Raw genomic sequence first — 22,174 nt, 5'->3', positions numbered from 1 at the left:
TCATGACATGACATGTACTTGTTTTTTTTTGTTTTCGTTTAAAAGTTGCTCAAAACGAATAAACCACAAGGAACTTCACCTAATCATTACCTATCCTGTAGCCTACCTAAAGTTGTTGTTCATATGAGGGGGAAAATGCAAGAAAGTTTTGCCTACCTGCCGAGATTTGCATCCACCTCTTTTCTCAGCATAAATGACCGATAGCCTATCACCTGCGAGGAGCATGCGATTCTCGGCAGGCAGGCAGAATTCGGCACAACACCGGCTGCCGGTGTGACAGTTTAAATGGTGGTTAAATTAACTGGTGATAGCCCCAGGCTTGGTTTCAGGATCCATAGACTGCTAACCAGGAAATACGATCCGATATCTACTTAATGTATCGTCATGTAGATAATGTTTCTGAATGTAGTTTGTAGGCTGCATCGTTAGCTGCACGATGATGCACAGGGACCTCATTAAAACACTGCAAAACGTCAATAAACCGTCCAAATGTTCATGTTGTCTGTCTGATACGGTCGGTTTAAATGTGTTCTTACTTACATACGGGAAACAGGCAGAGGTGTTTGACGCTCAGAAGGAGACAGGGAAAATAATATAAAGAAATATAAACAGAAGGACAGGTTTTCTTATACCATCTTTGCTGCATACAACTTTCTGTGCCTTCTCAGACAGGTCCCTCACCAATTAAACATTTTGGACAAATTAAAAGTTTGGAGGACAAACACATGGACCAAAATAATTTTCAGAGCAATTCTTCGTGTGGATCTGCCTAGAAACTAAAGCCTTATGCTGATTGCTGCTCGTCATTTCATCAACTCTCCACCCTCAGACTTCATCACCATGCTGCCAACTGAAGAGCAGAGAGGGAGGCAGGCTCGCTCCCTCTCCTCTCATTCACGCTGCTCAACCCCGTGGACAGTTTACAAGAAGAGGTTTGGCGTAAATGTCAGACTAAACCATCAAAAGAAACTATATTTTTGCGTAACAGTCAACCTTAGAAACCTTTCCTGGGGATAACGTTTGACGCCGTTTTTGCGCTTTGTTTTCTATTGAGTTTGCTGTGGGCGACGGGTAAATGGAGTCCTCTCTTGAGTTTTCCAGCTCCCTGGGCAGCGTGTCCTCGCTGCTGACTCGCTGGCGGACCTTCAAGGTGCTGGTGATCGGAGACTCCGGGGTGGGGAAGACCTGCCTCACACACCGACTCTGCGCCGGAGAGTTCCCCAGCAGAGCCGAGGCCACCATCGGGGTGGACTTCCGCGAGAGACTTCTGGATATTGATGGAGAGAAAATTAAGGTAACTGGTGAGGTTTATGCATCACTTCAAACAACACAACGAGACGGAGGAGAAATGCCTTTTTACGCACAGTGGTGGTCCTCCAAATGTTTTAAAAACCGAGTGCTAATAAAGTTGTCCTTGAAGATTGGCCCTTTGGGGTTTTATGTTAATCACCTGCAATTATCTAAATGAATTGGGTGGTATTCAAAGGCCCAATTCAACTAAAGAAAAAAATACTGAACCACCTGCAACTGCTTGTTGAAAAGAGGACAAAATAGTCCTGTGCTTTTAAAACTTTATCATGCTTTATATTGCATTTATCTCCCCTGTTGGCTCTAAATGTTCTAGAGGCTCTTAAAAAATGTCCTGCACTGCAGTGTGGCTCTGCTGAATTCACACAGAGTTATTTGTCCCAGACTGAATGACCCAGAGAATTCTCTGGATGGCAGAGCTGCCTGAGTTTGCAGGACTAATGCAGCCTGTAAGTCACTGTGAGGATTGCATGCTTCTTGATTATAGTGGCATTTTTGCTGTTTACATCAACAGCCTCATAAATCATCTGATTCAGCTTAGATTTTTTTAATCCTGCAGTTGTGATGTGAAGTTTAATTTGAACGCATCTTGTAAACACAATAAGGGACTCTGCCTATTTCATGATTCTATATTAAAACTGTGGGTGTTAGTTGGATTGTGCTATTTCCTGAGTGTTTTGAAACCACCACATGACAGAGGAAGTGCCCGCTAGTGTGGATTTGTTGATATAGGGTAGAGGCGATTTCGAGCTTTGTTTCCAGAACAATAAATTGATAAGGTGATTGGACAGTCCTATGTGTCTTTGGTTCACAGTGAATGTATAATGTAAGAAAGGTCCCAGGTTCTTAAAAAAGTACTTGGATGTTGAACAAAACTTGATCACAGTAACCAGAGCTGTTTTGTTAGACCTCTTGGGCAAGTCCAAGTCAAGTCTCAACACAAGTCTCATGTCAATCAAGGTAAGTTAAATAACAAATCTCAAGTCACAAGTCCTCATAAGCAAATTCACAGTGTGTTGCAGATTTTTCTGGTCTCCAAAGGCTGACGGTTAAAATGACTGTATCTGTACGTGTTTACTGTGTTTATACAAAGTTGAGACTGAGTTCTTTTAAAGCATAGACCTAATTATCAAATAGTTAAGTGTGTGGCTGTGCAAGGCCGGTCCCTCGTCAGTTAAAAAAAATCTGTTGTCAAATGTATTATTATTTTAGAGAGAGCCACATAGTTGATCCCTGATTTGAACTGACATTAAGAACTTAATTTATCTCATTCAAAGAAACCGTGACAAAGCCCAGCAGAGAGATCTGACTTTCTAATGATCAGATCAACTTGTTGATTCCTTTTCTTTGTTCCATTTCAGTGATGACACATCGCGCGTGTGTGTGGGAGTGTGTTTTTTCCCCTGGTTTGGGGTATTTCAACACACGATTTCTTTTCCCAACCGTGCCTTCCTCCTTATTCATTTCCTCTTTCTCGTGTTTTTGTCTCTACCACCTCCTCCTCTGTGCCAGCTGCTGAGAGAGAGAACCTACACGCAAATGTCAGTCGCTCACTTTCTCCTTTTCATTTTCCCTCCTCGCCACCAGCTCCAGCTGTGGGATACAGCGGGACAAGAGCGTTTCCGGAAGTCCATGGTGCAACACTACTATCGTAACGTCCACGCTGTGCTCTTCATATATGATGTCACCTGCCCTTCCAGCTTCAGCAGCCTGTCTGCATGGGTAGAAGAGTGCAGGCAGAACTCCCTCGGACAGGAAATCCCCAGGTAGCTACATCAGCTCTCTGCATGTACTGCTACTCACTAAAGGACAGGAGTCTTTGATTTAATCACATGGAACACTTCTACTTCATCCTACGACCATATTACTTTTTTTTTTTTGTGTAACTCTTAATATCATCTCCCTTTATTTGTCCCTTTCTGCTACCTATTCTCCTCCCAGGTTCCTGGTGGGTAATAAGAGTGACCTCCGTGACCCCCACAGGACGGACGGCCAGGTGGGGCAGGAGCGAGCGATGAGCTTCGCCAAAGCCCACGGCATGATGTTTTTTGAGACGTCGGCCAAGAACCCGCCAAACAAATGTGTGACCGGTCGCCGGGGTAACGGGGAGGTGCCGTATCAGCAGGATAAGGTGGAGGACATCGTTGTTGCTGTTGGTGCCAAACTGAAGAGGCAGAAGAAACCTTCAGCGGTGAACACCCTGACGTACAGCGGGTCCTTTAAACTCATAAACAAGACAAACCCAAAGAAAGAGCTGTGGACCTGCTGCTGAGAGAGAGACAGAGAACTGTTGGCCTTTTCAAATGGAAGAACATGACTTTTTAGCTCTTTATGAGTGAATGACCACATTGTGCACAATTTTCATTTTTGACCAAAGACACCAAAAATGCAAAACCTTTACATTTGAAATACATTTGCTGTTACTCCCACACACAACTTTAATATTTATACTCTTAACTAGATGTCCTTCTTGGAAGTGTTGTGTATATTTGTGATCTTCTTGTTTACAATAGCTGCAAAATAAAGACTGTGAATGTAAACATTATTCTGAGCCAACTGACCTTTTAGTGCGGTGATTATGTGTTTATTTTAGCATGTGTGGGAACTACTGGGAACTAGCTGTGGCTGAGTGTGAATCCCCTCACAGTATCAGAACACTATCCACTATCGGGCAACTCAGTTCTGTGAATGCAGAGTTGGTGGTGTGAGGGTTGAAAATACTGTTCATTAGCAGAGTAGCTCCGTAGCTATTAAATCTGGGTTTAATTACCTACGAAAGATGGACCTTGGCTGACGTGAGGCGTCCATGTTTGTTCACTCTTACAAATTATTTAGCGCAAACTCAGATAAACTGGAGTTCACAGAAGAATCTGTTCCCAAGTCAAAATCATGATTTGGATGTTGACATAAATGTCAGAAACTACAAATGAAACCAACTGAAATATGATTTTGTGGTGGACCACAATTTGACCAGCATCATGTGAACACCATGATGTCACGGTAGAAAAGGGGCTATAAACATACACAGCAACCTCTACTCGCTTTCAGCCACCAACTGTCTTAGGCCCTGTAACTATTTCTATAAAACTAGCTCTGCTAAACGTTAGATCTCTAGCTAACATACTTTTTGATGAATGACCTTATTACAAATTAAAACTTAGGTGTTATGCTTTTAACTAAAACCTGGTTAGACACGAATAACAATGCATCTCTGACATCTGTCAGCGAGACAGGAAAAAAGAGGGGGCGGAGTCGCCACTGTTCACTCAAAACTGTTTTGCGATACAAAGGTGCACCTGGGTAGGTTTTCATCGCTTGAATATCTTGCCCTTGTGCTCCAGGCAGAACAAGCAATACTCATTTTAACATTATTCGGGCCTAAACAGCTGTTTGTATTTGTCCCATTATTCTCCCAGCTGGCTGCGCTTCTTTTCACCAAATGTAATCATCTTAAAGGGAGACTGACTCTAAGGCTATGAAACTTAAACTGTGAAAGCCTTGAAAGTGGAAAAAAATATTATTAACAAAGATTACATATTTACAGAGACTGCTACAGTAATACTGGACACATTGCCAGGAGGGCTATACTTTTCTGAGATCATTACAGTTCATTTCCTACTATTGACAGACAGTTGAATCCTTCCCCCCCTCCTGACCTCTGCCCCTAGATGAGAGGAAATTGCAACTTATTTTAACAATAAAATCACAACCCTCAGAGCTGGCATTGCTAAATCTGCCTGTGACCCGTGCATTCAACCTTGTGAAAGGCAGGCAACCATGAGCAAACTCACCAGCATCTCAAGCCCGAAACTTTGCAAGATTGTTACTCTGAGCAAACCGTCCTCATATCGTCTTGACCCCGGTCCCCTCTCTACTCTTCAAGAGTCTCTCAAACTCTGTCTTAAACATTTTAAACACATCTCTTGAAACTAGAGTTTATCCGGAGGCTTTCAAAACTGCTGTTGTGAAACTTCTACGGAAGAAGGGTTGTCTAGACTGTGGACTGCTAACAAAAACAGAGAGAGAACACATCACTCCAGCTACACTGCGCTGACTCACTGTTGCCTCGAGAATTGATTTTAAATTAATTAATTTTTTGTGTACAAAGCTCTCAACAGCTTAAGACTGGCCTAAATCACACATTCCCTGTTGTTTTATATTCCTTCAGGGTCCTCTACTGATGTTTTTTAGTTACACAAAACTGCAGAAAAAAATGGAGATGCAGCTTTTTTTCAGCTATGCTCCCAACTTGTGGAACAGCTTACTCAAATATATTAGAGAGGCAGGCTCTGTTTAAATTTTAAACAGCACTTTAAACAGATCTCTTTAACCTAGCTTTTTTCTAGCACCACTGCTTATGACATGCATGCATCACGTGGAGTCCCACATGCCGTTTTTAAATGGACTTTTTTATGCCTTTAAATGTCCTTCTTTTGATCTTTCAAATGGCTTGCTGGCTCTGTAACGCTAAGCACTTTACCTTTACCTATCTTTTCTCTTTAATTTGTTTCCTGTTGTTATGTCTTTTTAAATGTAAAGCACTTTAAACTCCCCATGTGTAGAAGAAGTACATCTCTGACTTTGGTGCTCCCAGTAGTCCATCAAAATCAAAACACAGCACACACTCTTCTCTGACACACCATGCCTTATTCAAGTTTTTAGCTATTCTGCCTTTACTAGTGGTGATACTACAAAGGGCACTGTTCCAGTCAACAAAGCACAATGCTAATGCACATGTAGATTGAGCAAATTGTCACAAATCATTTGATTGGATCCGCTTATGTAGGCTATATGCTAGATGAGTCATCACAAGTATTAGTATTTTTGCATGAAGAGAAAGGAGCTGGATTTTTAAATATAAGTATTATATATGTATATAGTGCCACTCTTTTAACATGTATTTGACAAAGAGATCGCAGAACAGACTGCCCACAGTGCAGTCATGCACCGGTCTTGTGCATGAGCAGTGTGGGCAGTGTGGGTGTTGGAAATGTATCACATGTGTTGTGATTCTGTGTCCAATCGATGATTCAGAGGTCTTCACATGATGAGGGCAAACCTCCTCTGGTCATTGGTCTAGACAAATGTATATCCTGCAACACAACAGGGGTAACGGCAGCCGGTGTGTGTGTGTGTTCACATGCAACTGTCATATTGGTGCAACATTCGACAGCCAATTGGTAGATGTCCCTCTCCAGACTCAGGAAAGACTAGAGGAGCGGATGTCCCACGGCAGTTCTTTTATGTTCGTCTAATTTGTAAATTTATAGAACTCTAAAATAAAATGCAATGTACTGAATTAGTGGGAAAAGTGGAAATAATGTGTAGAAAATAAAAAATCCTTTATTTTGCTGACTATTTAATGTTATCATTTCAGAAGCGTATTTTTGGCCATCTGACAGTCTGTAACAGATACTTAAGAGACGGCCTAGTTAAGTGAGAAAATGAACAGAACAGCACTGACACAGTTAGAAACTGGGAGCGTAGAAAGACATGGGAGTTTATCGGGCAGGAAGAGACTTTTCAGAAGACACAGTGGAGTTGCAATACGGGAAATGTGGGATCCAATGTTTTTAGAGCTTCAGCACAACTAGGGAGTAAAAGTCAGGATATCTCTACGTCTGCTGCTTCGATTTTGACCAAATACATTTTATATGTGTCTGTTTTTTCATCGCATTTACAAATGAAAAGCAATACAATGCCCCTTTTCTAAATTCAATACACTCAGGGATGTTGCCTCTACAGTCCTACTTGGTCTAGTATGACCAGTAGCCTATCGTCATTGGCTAACGCCAACTGTATTGCTGTGTAACTGATAATACAGAGAGACAAGAGTTCTTTCCACTTGTGCTACTGTTACACTAGCACTAACATCATCCTGTACCTGTCACTCCTGGCAACAATTAAGCAAAAGTACATTGTCTTGCTTTAAAATTACTTTTGAAAGTTACTAAATACAGTAAAAAAGAGAAATAGACCATCACAGATGGCTAAATTCCCAAATTTACACTGGTATTCTGTTGGTGTTGTTGCCTGTTCAACCACTGGAGGGCGACAGAGACACTACATGGGAAGCAATTCTAGGTCCTGTTTTGCCTTTCTACAAGCCCCTCATTATGATTTAAAACAAAGAGAACAGCAACTTTCTCCCTCATCTTTCCATCTAGTTTTGGCTTCGACCCTGCCAGTCAGAGTCAGAGCTATACACAGCTGCAGGGCCAGGCTCACAATAGTTTTGAGACAGTGTGATGCAACCTACAGTTCACTGTCTCTTTCCACGCAACAAAATGGGACTGTAATCCACTTTAAACCAGCGTGAGCGATGTCTGATCCCCCACGCAGTCACAGCACGGTCAACAGGAGTTAGTCTCATTTTGGGATTGATTTCAATGGATAACATCAAGTAGATTATACAGTATGTCACATACCTAAAAATATAATATAATAATATAAAGTCAATTTAAATCCATAACATCACAAAAAAATGAATACTTGAGAATATTTATGCTAAAGTAACCCACCGCAGAACTATTGGAGATCTTTCCAGCCTCACATGATTCTGCGTGTGCGCGCCTGTAGGGGGCGCGCTAGTGCACTAATCTGTTCTCTTTTTTTAAAGGGGGGCGTCCTCTTTGCAATCAGCATTGGAGAGCATCTGAGTGCTCCTTCTCATTAATCTTGAAAACCTGCCGCAAACACACGGACACGCACTCGCATAGCTGCTACTGATAACCGAGCGAAGATGTTCTGCAGACGGGCATGGCAGAGAGTCGGGCCGCTGGCACGGAGGGCTTTCAAGCCCACACCCACGAACGGTGAGTCGGGTTGTCAATTACCGACTTCTAAATGGTCCCACCTCATTTGTCACCAAATTAATTAGCGAGATTAAAGTAGAGTTTTTAAAAAAGCGTTTTCGTGCGTTTACCAGCACGTCTGGGCACAAATGCACTCCTTTAAAACGTTTTCTGAATCTCACAGGAAAACTGTTCAAAGTGTGTTTAGGCTACTCGTACAAATCCAATGGCCTTAAAAGTTGATTTCTGAAGCAGAGATTCCTTTCAAATCTTTGCGTTGTATTGGTTATGTGGAAGTAGCCTATGTGAAAAGTCCTATAAAGAGATTCATTAGTGGGTTTTCATTGTGCAGGCAGTCAGGAGGAGGTGTGTCCTGCTTTGGGAACACGCAGTTCCAGGCGCACTGGTTATGAAAGGGCTCATCACAGAATAGGCCTGCAACCTTTTCGTTTTAAGTTTTATAACCAAGTTGCATCAAGTGTACTTTAGTTTTAATGCAGGTGTTTAAGTCTCAAGCACGTACTTAAGCCCAGTATTTGTCAAGAAATAACAATTTATAAGCGATTCTTTGTCTTTTCTATTTTCTCTTATTGGATGGGCCACAGAAGTTCCAGCCCTCCCGAGTATGACAATTATATAAAAATGTTATTTATGCCTACATAATACTTAAAATGTACAGCCAGTGACTTTGCATCCGTTGCACCTGAAATGAATGGGATTTGACACTTGTATTTTTAGGACGTTTTTCCTCTTTTCACGCATCCTTGCGGATCAGCCATTACTTTTGCATCTGAGCATGTGGAATTCAGCCTGAGGGCGAAGTGCTGCTTTAATTTCCTGTTTAAAAAAAAATAAAATAAAAAACGTGTTGAAGCTCTGACTGGTGCAGATGAGGAAAAATTCTACCTGCAATACCAGAGGCGTTGTTTTTGTAGAGTGGAAAAAACCCCAACAAAAATAGCATGTGTGATGGGGCCTCAGTCCTGCCCTGTAGGTCCAAGACTATCCTCCCTCAGTCTGCCTCAGTGAGCACATGGTAGTTGACAGACAGTAGCAGGAGAGCATACATGTCCACACACATGTGTCACTGCTACCATAGCAGCCATTTTGTGTGCTGTTGCCTGACATGCGTGTCCATTTTTACAGGCTTGAACCTCACTGCAGGGATTAACTGATTACTTGTATAAATAACCTGTACTTGGCCTTGTCCCTGCATAGTGCTGCTGTGTCATGGGTATTAGAGGAAGGAGGGAGGATTTACTGCTATGTTGGCTCAGCATCCACAACAGGACTGTGTCCAGCTCTGTTTTGGTTTCATTCAGTTGTCTTTATTCATCACCTGTAATTTAGTGATACTACATTAAATATGTACCTTGAGCCAAGAAACGGGGATAAAACTGGTCAGAAGGTAACAATCTGCCCATGAGCACCTCTAAACATCACTAAAATGTTATATATTATCTTATTTGTTTCGTGAGTACAAAAACCGAACATAAAAAGGACACAGTGTGGGTTTTATGGAGGTTATGTCAGACTGTTTCTTGGCCCAAAAAACACAATTAGTCATTTTTAAACTATGGTTTTTGTACAGATTAAACAAATATGACTGTTAATTAGTGTTCTTTTAGAGGTTGAACAGAGCCAGTGTGGCTAGTTTCCTGTTCCCAGACTTTATGCCAAGCTAAGCTAACCGGCTGCTGGCTTCAGGTAAGTTACATAATTAGCGGACAGACGAGAATGGTATCAATTTCACATCATAGTCACAAAAAATTAGTGAATTGACCAAAATGTCAAACTATTCCTTAAATGAGAAGATTTTTTTCTGAAACAAGTTGTGAACACATTAACAATGTTGAACAGTTTCATATTTAAACATCCAGAAGTTACAGTGTAACATTATCGTGATTTGTTTCTAACCACCAGGTGTATGCAAGTCCAATAGCTAAACTCTTTGTAGCTGTGTTTTTGGTCTCTTCCAGCTCTTAAACGTCAAGCTCTTCAGCTTCTAAACGCTCCACTCTTTTCACCAGCTAGCTGGTAGTTTACAGTGAGTTTTTACTGAAAATAAGATGCCTAATCCAGACAATGCTGTGAAAGTGAACCAAAACATTAAAGTTGCGTGCGGCCAACGTCAAGTGTGACCGTGTGTTGGATTGATGTAACTTGGAACAAGCCATTGTTGCTATTAAATTTTTTTTTTTTTTCCCCAATTGTTATGATTTGTGAAAACGAGGCCAATTACCTGACATTATCTAGATGCTGCATATTTTTATTACATTTCTGATAGCCTGTCTCAGAAATAGTGACCTTTTTGGTCTGAGAGTAAAAAGGTTGCTGCATCCAGTAATTATCAGGTACTTGGTGTTTCTCTCACCTTCTTTAAAGGTGCAGTGTGTAAGAATTCAGACTATTCTCCACCTGTTGAATTCATTCTGGGTGAGCGGGCAACAGAGCCAGGCTCAGCAGCCTCCCAATGAGCACAGCTGGGCCTGTACCGAATACAGCCTTCAAAACCAACAGGGCTAGTTTGACAACTAGGAACAGCACCCAGGTAATTTACTGCGACTCTGACCAGGACCCTGACTTGGGGACTACAAAGACGCACTCCTTTTGGCATTGTCATTTGATTTATTATTAAAATATTGGTTTAAAGGTGTTATAACTTTTAATGTGAAGATAAAGGTGTGGTATTTGTTTTAGGCCATTTTATTGAAGGGTAAATGAACTGGGTCTTACAAATGTGTAATCTATGAAATGGTAACCTTTTACCTGTGATGCAACACCAGCTCCTGTAAAGTTATTAAACAAATGTTTTAATGATAGGAAAAGCCACGCGACAATGCAGGTGGAATTTGATTTCGGTACAGTATGTTTAAGCTCTGCATCATGTGTATACACCACAGATGTTTGTGAAGCGTTTGGTCTTGGTGGAGAGTGACCTGTAGCGCCTCCCTGAGGGGAAGGCGATGGAAGAGGTGGCGAGCAGGATGTGAGGGGTCGCAGATGATTTTCTTTGCTCGCTTCACAGTCCAACGTGTAAAGAGGGAATCAACTGAGGGCAGTGGTTTTCCTATGATCTTGGATGCTTTGTTGACAGTCCGCTGTAGTTTTTTCTGTGTTTGACTGTCTGTGCTACCATACTGTGATTGATGATGTAGTAATGGACTCGATGATAGCGGAGTAGAACAGAACAAAGAGTTGATGATGAGAGCTGTCGGTGCAAAAATCACAGGATGAGTTAAGATTTGCCTGGACACATCATGAAATATGGGAAGGGGCAGAAATTGGCAGCGTGTGCTGTACATTGTGTTCTTTTGCTGCTTCAGACGGCCTCCTCAGCGGCATGTGCACATACAGAGGATGTCAATCATTCTAAAGATGGTAGATGTACTGTAACTTTTGGTGTTGCTGTTTAAGGTCTAGTTAGAGTTTGGACTCGGACTGTGTTTGGGATGCAGGGTGGTTTTATTTATGGCCTCTCCTGCATGCACCACTGGCAGTTCTTCTTCAAACACTAACAAATCTCTTCACAGGGCGCACTGGCTCCAGGCAGCCACACCCACCTGCACACACCACAACAAAATAGCCTATTAATTATTCACAGATCCTCAATAAGTCCTGACATGTGTCAAGAGAATAGTTCCTATGCATTGTAACCCACTAGATCATTTTAAAGTTGTTTATTTATTTTCTTTGTGTTGCAAGTTGAACATCGTCAGGCAGGAAGTGTTCGTGTGTGCTGGGGATTTAATCTAAGGGACAGTTTGGTGTTTAGCTTGGCTGCTGCTCCATCTCCTCTGATACAAATGAGCTGGGCTGCATTGTGTAACTGGATTAAGGGATGGAGACATGTTGACGTTATCAGAGTGCACTGACCTTTGTGCAGAGTCATACTTTTATTGGGACGGTTTCTTCAAAACGCCCACAAATGATCAAATGCATATTACATTCTCTTATCTCAGATTTCCATTCCAACTTTTTTTAATCTTATTAATTTCAGCACCATGTAAACCCCTTTGCTAAAGGTCAGCTGCGAATCAAATTTCCAAACTAACTCTGCGCTGCTGTCTCTCAGCAGCTCCAGTGCGATACATGGCCTTTGGGGTTCCTGGTGGTTCCACCAACATGGCGTACTTTGTTCTGTGTGGAGGAGGCCTCACTGCTGCAGTTGTCTATGTGAGTATCTGTGTGACATTTCACCTTCAGCCTTGTTGTTGATGACTTGGAAGTCTGCACTAATACCCGTCCTCCTGCTGTGATTTCATGAAGTGTTGTCCCACTTAAAATCTGTCCTTAAATATCTGTGCGGATATTGGGTGGAATATTACGTGAGTGCTCCAATGTAAATAACATTTAAAAAGTGGGAATTAGTCTTTCCCTTCTGTATATACTGAGAACATGAAGTCCAATGTCAATATTAAAATTATTTAATTAAATTTCAATGTCCTTTTCCATTAGATGTTTGACAAAATGTAATATTCATAATAAGGGAAGGGTGGAAGATGAAGGATTCTGGTCAGTAAAAAAGGGTGGGAGAAAAAAAAACCCCATCTTGCCTACAGGTTGGTATAGACAAGATTGATTCAAAGAAAACAATAGAAAAGCAAACTGTATACAATCTTTATTTCATATAGCCTTAATTTCTGTACTTTATATTAATATCACAGGACATGTATTGGTAACTATACATTTCTTATCCAATGGAAACATTACGGTACTATGCAGCAAAATAATGCAGATCTGTTGATTTTCCTGCTGTGCCAAATTGTGAAATTTATGTTAAGTAGACTTGTTATGTGAAACTGAGCCCAGAAAGCACATAGTCCTATACTGTCACTCTACGATCATGTATTAATACTTTACATACACTTGGATAAATGAAGGTTGGCATCATCCACAAGATATGTAACGACTGTGTAAGGACTACCCAGTCCTGATTCCAAACCATAGAGAGCTGCGCTGGCTACTTGTGATTGTCCCTCTGTACTTTGACAGTGTTGTGTCGTGGCTGCATATAAACTGGGAGCCAGTTAAATACGCAGCCTCAGGACAGACTGGTCTGCGTGTAGCAGACATCACCACAGCTCAGACACCGAAAGGTCCTTTGCCCAGACAATAGCTGTGTGTAGAAAGCACACATTTGTTCCTGTTTACTGTCTGACTCAAGCACATATCAGCTGTGGTGGTTCATGTTAGACAATGTCATTGTAAGTTGGTGTTTTGAAATGCTGTTACTGTTTAATACTCTTATCTGTTGTGTGCTGGAATATAATAAGTGCATATCTGCCTTCTTTTCTCTCAGGCCTACAAGACAGTCAGTGGTGATAGTGAGCGCTATGAGGACAGACTCTCCAACATGGGCTCCACAGCAAAGGGTCAGTTGCTGACACACACACATGAAATTCCCACTCAACCTCCTGAGCACAATTTGCATTTAGCATGCTAACATTTGTTAATTAGCACTAAACACAAGGTCTGTTAGTTTTGCAGATATTTGGTCATAAAACCAAAATACTGGGCCTATTGTTGACCTGATGATGCCTAGTTGAAAAGTTAAGGGATCACCAAAGTTATTACAATTCATCCCCTGGGGATCATGAGCGTCAGCTATCCAATTGCGATATTTCAGTCTGGACCCAAGTTGTGGACAGGCATCGTCATCCCTAGCATTGCTAAAGATAAAGACTACATACAGTTTGTCTGTCTAGGGGAACAAAACTGGATACAGAAAGCCAAAGCAAGGTAACTTTAAAAATATTAAATAACCAATTTGATCACCGCTACACAAGAATATTGTAAGGTTTTTTTGAGGCATTTCATGAAAGATTGATAGTACTACACACAAGAAGGTGCAACTCACGTTTGCCAGATCAGTCATACGAAAGAGTCAGAGAGCCAGTTTTTAATTCATGAATACACGAATAACTGGACAAACTTGTTTCTGGTTCTAGGAAACTAAAATCAGAAGATCCTAATGCATTTTTGAATCAGTTCTGGCTTCACCACACACATTTAAAATACGGTAGAATGATCACTCTCAATAGCTTTATCTTGCCTGTCTGTTTCGATTTCTGTCTGCAAATTATTTGACTATTCAGCCAGTTTGAGTCCAGAGAGATCATGGCTCTGTGCCCAGAGCAGCCAACTAGTCTGTAATGGGTGGGAAACGCAGCAGCTGCCACTGGCTCAGTTGTGTACATGGAGCCTGGAAGTGTTGTGTTTGGTCTCTAACGGAGCATGAAGCTCTGCTCTCTACAGGGCTAGAGATTGTACTGCTTTGGCTTTAAACTGGCCAGTGTATTATTATGTAATCAAGCAAACATTTCCGGGAAACAAAGTCACAGAAACATCTTGATGTACATGGTGATTAAAGTGATTGTGATCAAGGATCATATTGTCCTGACACATTAATCTGAGGACACATCAGAGTATCATTACAGTGCAATTTAGTGTTCTTGAGCTGTTGAGGTTATCATAATGGACCTAAACAGATATTAAGCTACTGTGTAGAAAGGTCAGCAATTAAAGTTGAGGCATACTGTTGGACACAAGACTGCATTAATAACTTTGCTGTCAGGGCCGATGTTCTCAACTATAGCATTTTATTTTAGCCTGATATTATGCCACATACATTCCTGTGTTGGACCAAGCAGATTTGAAGAACTACAGTTACCCGTTATTTCAAACTCAGATCCCAAGTACCTAAAGCTAGTAACATTTAGCAAGCTGTAGCTTTCCTTTTACAAAGTTGATTTTTTCTGTAATATAGACCATAGCACTACTATGCAAGGATGAGCTAAATCTTGTCTAGTTTCTGCTGCAGCACATGGGGCTGTGCGATATGACCAAAAACTCATATCTCAATATAGGTCACTTTATATTCCAAAAATGATGCATATACCAATAGAACATTTTCTGTAGTCAATTAATAAATAGTTTATATAAAATGACCACATGGAGAGGTCAATTTCTTATCACATTTCGAATTATATACAAATAAAAGGTACTTACTCATATTTGATATTTCAAATTTTATTCAGCAAATCTTCAATTAAGCATGTATGAGTGATAAACGATGGTATGTATGTATCATCATATCACACAGCCCTACTCACAAGTAGTGTGAGTCAACTGTTTCATTTCAGCACAGCCCTGGTGGGGACTCAAACCCCGAACCTTTGAATGCCTCCTCTAATGTCCTATTTATAACACCACTGTATGACTTCAGGCAACAGCACAAATGACTAATTATGTTCCAAAAAAGGAACAATTGTATACCCAAATATTCAGTTTACTGTCACAGAGGAGGAAGAGGGGAGGCGGAAAAAAACAGAAAATATTCTCATTGAAGAATCTGAAATCTCTTTCCTTTTAAAAATAGACTCAAAGCAATAAATTGATTGTCAAAATAGTTGGCAATTAATTTAATAGTTAACAACTAATAGACTAATTGTTGCAGCTCTACTTTACTCATTATGCTGCTTTATCCAGCTCTTATCCTTCAACCCTATGTTACCTATTGAAAGGAGTCTCTAACCAAATACTTCAAATCGGACTTTCATATAGTTTTTATTGCCCAACTGGATTGTTTGGACCTGGTGTGGTCATAATTTTAGATTCTGAAACTTTTTTTTTTTTACCCCTTTGGATTTCCAGTGTCATGAAAGTTTATTTAAGGCCATCAGAAACGTGGTTTTGTGTTTGTTTTTTATTTTATAGGAACCTATATTCAAGCCCAGACAGTGTTGTTCTCAGAAAACTGTAGCTGTGTTGCAAATGTGATTAAATCTTGTGGCACTGATCGAGAGGTGATTTACATTTCTAAACAGCCAAAATTGCCATAGAAATCTAAGGTACATCATATTAGCTGTTCCCTCAAATTAGTTTTGGTTAAATTTATAGCAGTGAAGAGAAACGAGTCCAGAAAGGTTGCTTTAATTTCTGTTCCCAACCTCCCTTAATCGCCAGCTCCAGAGGCAGCAGCTCCGGTACGAGAAGCAGCAGAACCAGAGGCAGCGCCGACCACCGAGGTCGTCACCGAGTCTGTCGCTGCTGCTGCAGAACCAGTAGCAGAGACCGCTGCTGAACCTGTCGTCGAGGCCGTGTCTGAAGAAGAAGCAGCCGCCCCGGCCTCTGAGGTGGTCGCTACTGAAGCTGCAGGCGAGCCAGCAGTCGCAGAAGAAGCTGCTCCAGCTGCAGTGGTAGAGGAGGTTCTTGAAGCTACTCCTGTCAGTGTGGAAGTCGCTGCCACAGAGGAGACGCCAGCAGAAGTCCCTGCAGCAGAGAGCGCTGGTACGGCAGCAGTAGATGAAGCTCCCCTTGCTGAAGCAGAGCCAGTCTCTGCAGTCCCTGAGGCTGAGGCCACCCCTGCTGCAGAGTTGGCTGCATAAAGCTGTGATGGCTCTGTAGTTCGCCCAGAAAGGAGGGCTGGGAGTTAGTTAGTGCTGTGTCCCACCTCTCTGGGCCCAGAAAAAGGACTTATGAACCCCTTTTTTGAGGAGGTGGGAGGGTTGGGTCTTAGTTTTCACTTCCGGTTGGTGAATGAATACTGAAGGGTTCATCAGTCCAGTTTCCGGGTGCCTGGTTTCCCCTAACCTCACCCAACCTTCCCAAACCAGAACATTTGGCATTAGGCTGTGTTTAGATTCAGTTTGGAAAACTTGGTTTCTGTAGGAATTTCTATTACCAGAGCTAATCCAAATAATGGTTTGGCTGCTGTACAGTTAATAGAGACCTAATTTTACTGGGTGAAATTATATTCTAAGTGCCTTTAAATCAGGACAGCCCTGAATCTTCTTTTACTACTTTTTACTTACTTTAAAATTGCTTTTTGTTCTCTTCTATTCACTTCATAACGATTCGCACATTCAATTACTTTAATTCCATTAACATTTTTCTATCTACATCTACAGCAGCCTGCACCCGCTTTATGTTACTGATCATAGTTTTGACATCGTTACAGTTTACCAGCCACGTATGTGACTTTTTGTGCCTTTTTTTTTTGTGTGTGTGTTAAACTTACTTCTGCTGTCTCTTTACTGTGAAACTTTAATCTGTCAGGGAACACTCCAGAAAATGTGTTCACCTCTGTCTCTGAGCAAGTTGCCATTATGGTTAATGCAGTTAAGTGTTCAAAGAATAAAACCTCACTGGATTGATATAAAGAAGTTTCTTTTGAGGTTGCTTGTGTGGTCATTGTATGATTGAAGCTATTTTTTTGTTGTTTGCATTTGTCAAATTCTATAGGTTGTAAATAACTAGTTTAGAAAAAGTATTTAATTTGGGGCCGATCCAAAGAAGGTTTAAGTCAAGCGCAACTGGACTTGGTTGAAGATACTAGAATTTTGGGTGGAATTATTTTTCAGCGACCCTTTTAGCTGCTTGTGCTTGTTGTTTTTGTTTTTTTTTTGTGGTTAACATTGTATTGTAGGTGTAGAAACACCCATTTCCTGTTGAAATTATCCCTTTCCTGAAGAATCCCTGTCATGTTCATGCTCCTGTGCCTTCAAGCTGAAGATTTGATCAACAATAACCTAAATAATGTTTTTGCTGAAACTGTGTTGCCCAGGATATTGTTTGGTTTTTTTAATGAGCACATGACAACACTCAAAAAATTGAGAAATGAAAGGAGGAGTCTGCGATCTATCTAATCAATGAGCGATCACAGAATGATTTCTGTGTGCAACATAAAACGCAATATAAAAATCTACCCATCCTCACCCCTCAAGTTTTTGCAGTATTTTGATCTGTCATGGTTGTACAGAGGGTGGGAAAGCACTGTAGACAGTCCTCAGTAAGAAACTCAGGTGGGTGTGGCAGTGCAGTTTAAAGCAGTCAAACGGGTTAAGACTAATCCTAGATTACAGTGCCTGTTTTAGGGTGTCCTGGTGGCCAGACGCCTGGCACCCCATTGTGGGACATCATGGGACATTTGTTGATGGGAACACAAGGTTGTTTACAATCCAACAACAATAAATGCCATGTAATTAAATTATTTGTACGTTGTATGGGGATCATCATTTCTGATATCAAAGGGTTTAATCCATGTGTTAAACACACAAAAAAACTTCGCGTTCTCCAATTAGAGTATGACGACACACTAAGAGGCTAGGTGTGTTTTCAAGTTCCTTTTTTCACACTTTTTCTAAAGGTTACACCAGCAGAAGGAGCATGAACTGAGCAGGTAGTTTCCTGTAGAATATTTCCTGAACCTGTGGTGACTGTAGACCGTCCAGTTATAGACACCTGGTCCGGGTAAGTGGAGAGAGAGACTGTGTGTGTGTGTGTGTGTGTGTGTATAAATAAAAGCTGTAATCCTATTTTTACGTGAAGGAATTCACTATGGCTGCAACAAATTATATATTAATTGGTTAAAGAATCAGTAATCACTTGAGGTTGTGAAATGTCAAATGTCCATGTTTTTAGAGCCCAATGTGATGTCTTCAGATGTATTTTGTCTCTGTCAAACAGTCCAAAACCCAAGAGAAAGATATTTACAATCATTCAAAATACAGAAAAGAAACAAACCATCACATCTGAAAAGCTGAAAAAAGTAAATATTTGGCATTTTTGTTTAAATTAATTCAACTATTAATCAATTATCGTAATTGTTGCATTTATTTTCTGTCATTCGACAAATTACTGGCTTGAGTGAAATTGTATAATGCAGAGAATGCAACGCTCCAATTTTACTTGACATGTCTTGTATGGCACCAGGGTTCAAACAGAGATAAAGACATTGCTGTTAAAGCATTTTTACTGCACATGGAGCTCATCTATACTCCGATATTAGGAGCGGTTGGAATGTGCTTATATTCTATATTTCAATTTCTCAGCCACTACTTCCTGTCTCTTCCTATCCGTCAGAGTCTTTGCCAGATATGCTCACAGCTGTGAAGGTCTTGACCGGCTCTACAGTTGAGATTGCAGCAGCTTCTGTTTGTGAGACGAGTCTTGTGAAAGCTGTCCGGAAAATAGAGGGAGATGGAAAAGGTTTGGACTCCACACTGGAGGTGGGAGAGCCCGAAGTCCAGGAAGCAACCGCAGAAGTGGTAGCTAAAGAAGCAGCTGAAGAGGCGACTGTTGTGAATGAGGAGGAGGTGACGTCTGCAGAGGCTGGTGCTGATGCAGAAGATACAGAAGCTCCGGGTCCTGAAGACTTGATTAAAGAGGAGACGTCATCTTCTGTAGTAGCAGAGGAAGAGGCAGCTGCACCTCGGTCTGAGGAACCTGCAACTTCAGCCCCTATAGTAGAGGTGGTGGGTGAGGTTGAGGCAGAGGATCAGGCTCCAGTACCTGGAGCTGCTCCAGAGGATGAGACGGAAGCCTCACTTGAAGATGCTGCTCCTGCTGAGGAAGCTACACCAGCTGAAGAGGACGCCACCTCTGCCGAAGCTGCTCCAGTGGATGAGACATCACCAGATGAGACGACACCTGCTGCTGAGACATCAGTGGAGGAGGCAGCAGCTGAAGCTTCTGCAGTGGACGCCGTTGAAGCTGTAGCAGTTGTGGACGCGACTCAGCTGGCAGCCGCCTCCTCTGCGTCAGACCTGGAGCTCCTTTCAGCTGCTGCACCAGAATCTACATCAGAGGCTCCAGTACAGGAGGCCAAGCACTGCCACTCCTGCCACCCTGCTCCATCAGCAGCAGAGGAGGTGGCGCCACCTGCTGCTTTGGGGGGGCAGCTGGCCAGTGAGGTGCATGAGGCCAAGGAGGCAGAGTTACTGGTTGAAGGACAAAGTAAGAACATACTGTATGAACTGCCTGTCAAGTTTTTGAACACCCCATAGTTCAGCATTGTTATGCTACTATACTATAATGTTACACTTTTCTGTTCCATGTAAATGAAGTAAATAGTGGTAGTAAAGGATGACAGGACTTTGTTTTAAATCAAGACCCTGGTCCCAAAGACTGAAGTAAGATATAATTGTTTTTGTACTGTCCCTAACCACATATTATATTCATTATCTGGATTCCAAATGTACACAATGTAGGTTTAACCCTGTTTTGAAAACGACTAATGAATTACACCCAAAGTTTTACCTTGTGTCCACCTGTAAGGCAATACTTAAAAAAATAGACTACGATAAGATAGGGTAGGGCGAGGAAGGTCGCCCTCAGATCTAATTTCTGTTCTTTCTTGACAGTAAGACAAGTATAGTAAAAATATTCAGTCTGACATCACAAATCATCATGTGGGCAGCAAACACACTGACTTGTTAAACACAGGGGTGACTTATTTTATTTAATGTGCCAGTGTCAGGGTTGTACATGCTGGCTCACTGAAATGGCATTAATAATACACAATAACTTGAACTGAGCCATTGTTAACCTCGTTAGTTCCACCTGTGCATGTCCTTCTGTGAGAAAGGTCAATGAGGGTTTTTTTTGGTAACTATATTAAACAAACTACCTGAACAATGGATGAATTTGTTTCAACAAATTAAAGGCTTATGAACAAAAGAGAACTTGGGTAATCTTTAATAAAGGTTTTAGAGTTGCTACAGGACCAACTGGTCCCCTCTCCCAAAATCAGTTTGCATGTGGACAATTTCTTAGGCTAACTTTCAACATGTGCTTCTTTTGTTGTGAGCTGCGTTTACCTTTTAATGATGACAGCTACAGCAAACACCTCCATTTTTATATTAAAGGGCTTTTAAATTGGAAAGCTCTCAGATCCTAAGGACTCTTAATTAGTGTTTATGAAATGCAGGCGCACTAAAGCGACCACCTAATTAAATACAGAATGTAAATGTAAAATACGTCGACATGTTTTGTTTACAGTTTAGTGCTAATTGACTCTTAATAATAGGATATGTAGTTTAATGTTCCAGAAATTGAACTGAGCATCACATTAGTACCACACAATAAAGAAAACAATGTGGCTAAAGGGATTACCACTTTACTGTGGTGCAGAGTCTACTCTATATTTGGCTCTGACCAGATGTATTTCTGCCTGTATCCACAGAGCCAAAGGTGTCTATCTGGACTGTAAAAAGCTGCTCAGTGATGTAATAGTACAGTTAAGGTAAATGGTTAAGATGGCACAGCTATAAAGACAGCTGTCTGTGTAGACACTAGTGACAGTAGAATGGACATCTTCAGGATAGGTATTATTAGCAACGTTTTAGATGCTCAGACTTGGTGAGGACAGTGTGACTCGTATACACTATTACTACACTTTTCTTTGCTCTAAATCCTGCTGCCCATGTCCATTCTACTTATTTAAGCTCTAGTGTAAGCAAAATACAGTAAACTCTGCATTTCTACCATTGAAACTGGGTTGTGCTTGTTTGTTGCAGCTGCAGAGACTATGCTGGTGGTGACAACCCAGTCATGACATGAGACAGTGTGCCTTCCACAACACTCGCTTATCTGTCAACCAAGCCAGGACGACCGATGAAAACAACACGAGGAGAACTAGCTAATGTGTCCTTTTTGAAATATTATCAGTTTTTTTTTTTTAAACGTTCCCTTTCCTTCTGATCAATCTTTTATTAGCATTTGTGAAATGATTCCCATTGTGTCAGTTGCCCGCTAGGTGCCACTATTGCAAAGCTTTTCATGACCAGTTGAATAAAACACAAGTTCCTGTCGAGGTGTTTTAGTAGACAGTGGAGGTGGGTTTGTTTTTGTTTTAGTGTAATGTTTTGATAGACTGCTTTTCATAGATATTGACTAATTAGCCTATGTTGAGATATTTAAGTGTTTAAAACACTTTTATTGTGTTCCTAATTTGAAAGAGATACAAACCTACAAGAAAACGTCACAAAAATACCAGTGACAAATACTTCATCAATGCTGATACTAATAGTATATCCATAAATCAATTTTTTCTTCTACAACTTATTATTATATTATATATTATATTACAGTAACATGCCAAGATGCTAAGAGTTGTAAATTGATTCTTTGTTTTAAATATTTAATTGCACTGTATAAATGTTCATGTTAGCTATATATTATATTAATACATTATAGTTAATATACCCCTTTTTAACTTGGCTAATTACGATGTCTCTGTTGTCATGATAATATGCTCAGATAGACACTTTAAATAAAGTGATGTGTCA

The 22,174-nt window shown here is 41.0% G+C and overlaps 2 protein-coding genes across 2 annotated transcripts; both read left to right on the top strand.

The window, feature by feature from the left end:
* Positions 1-847: 847 nt before the first annotated feature.
* LOC119899705 (ras-related protein Rab-33B-like) lies at positions 848-3,853 on the top strand. Its single transcript, XM_038714382.1, has 3 exons — positions 848-1,294; positions 2,896-3,074; positions 3,250-3,853. Exons 1-3 carry the CDS (start codon positions 1,076-1,078, stop codon positions 3,578-3,580), a joined length of 729 nt encoding a protein of 242 aa, XP_038570310.1. The 5' UTR covers positions 848-1,075; the 3' UTR covers positions 3,581-3,853.
* Positions 3,854-7,938: 4,085 nt separating this feature from the next.
* LOC119899928 (protein bangles and beads-like) lies at positions 7,939-20,462 on the top strand. The gene is made up of 6 exons (XM_038714754.1): positions 7,939-8,123; positions 12,178-12,278; positions 13,405-13,477; positions 16,071-16,486; positions 18,528-18,535; positions 18,853-20,462. The coding sequence occupies exons 1-6, from the start codon at positions 8,051-8,053 to the stop codon at positions 19,889-19,891; spliced, it is 1,710 nt and encodes a 569-aa protein (XP_038570682.1). The 5' UTR covers positions 7,939-8,050; the 3' UTR covers positions 19,892-20,462.
* The last annotated feature ends 1,712 nt before the right edge of the window (positions 20,463-22,174 follow it).

Source organism: Micropterus salmoides, unplaced genomic scaffold (genome assembly GCF_014851395.1).
Source record: "Micropterus salmoides isolate LMB-PRFRI ecotype aquatic unplaced genomic scaffold, ASM1485139v1 Ms_hic_scaffold_12, whole genome shotgun sequence".
NCBI lineage: Eukaryota > Metazoa > Chordata > Actinopteri > Centrarchiformes > Centrarchidae > Micropterus > Micropterus salmoides.
This window is presented reverse-complemented; position numbering and strand designations above follow the sequence as displayed.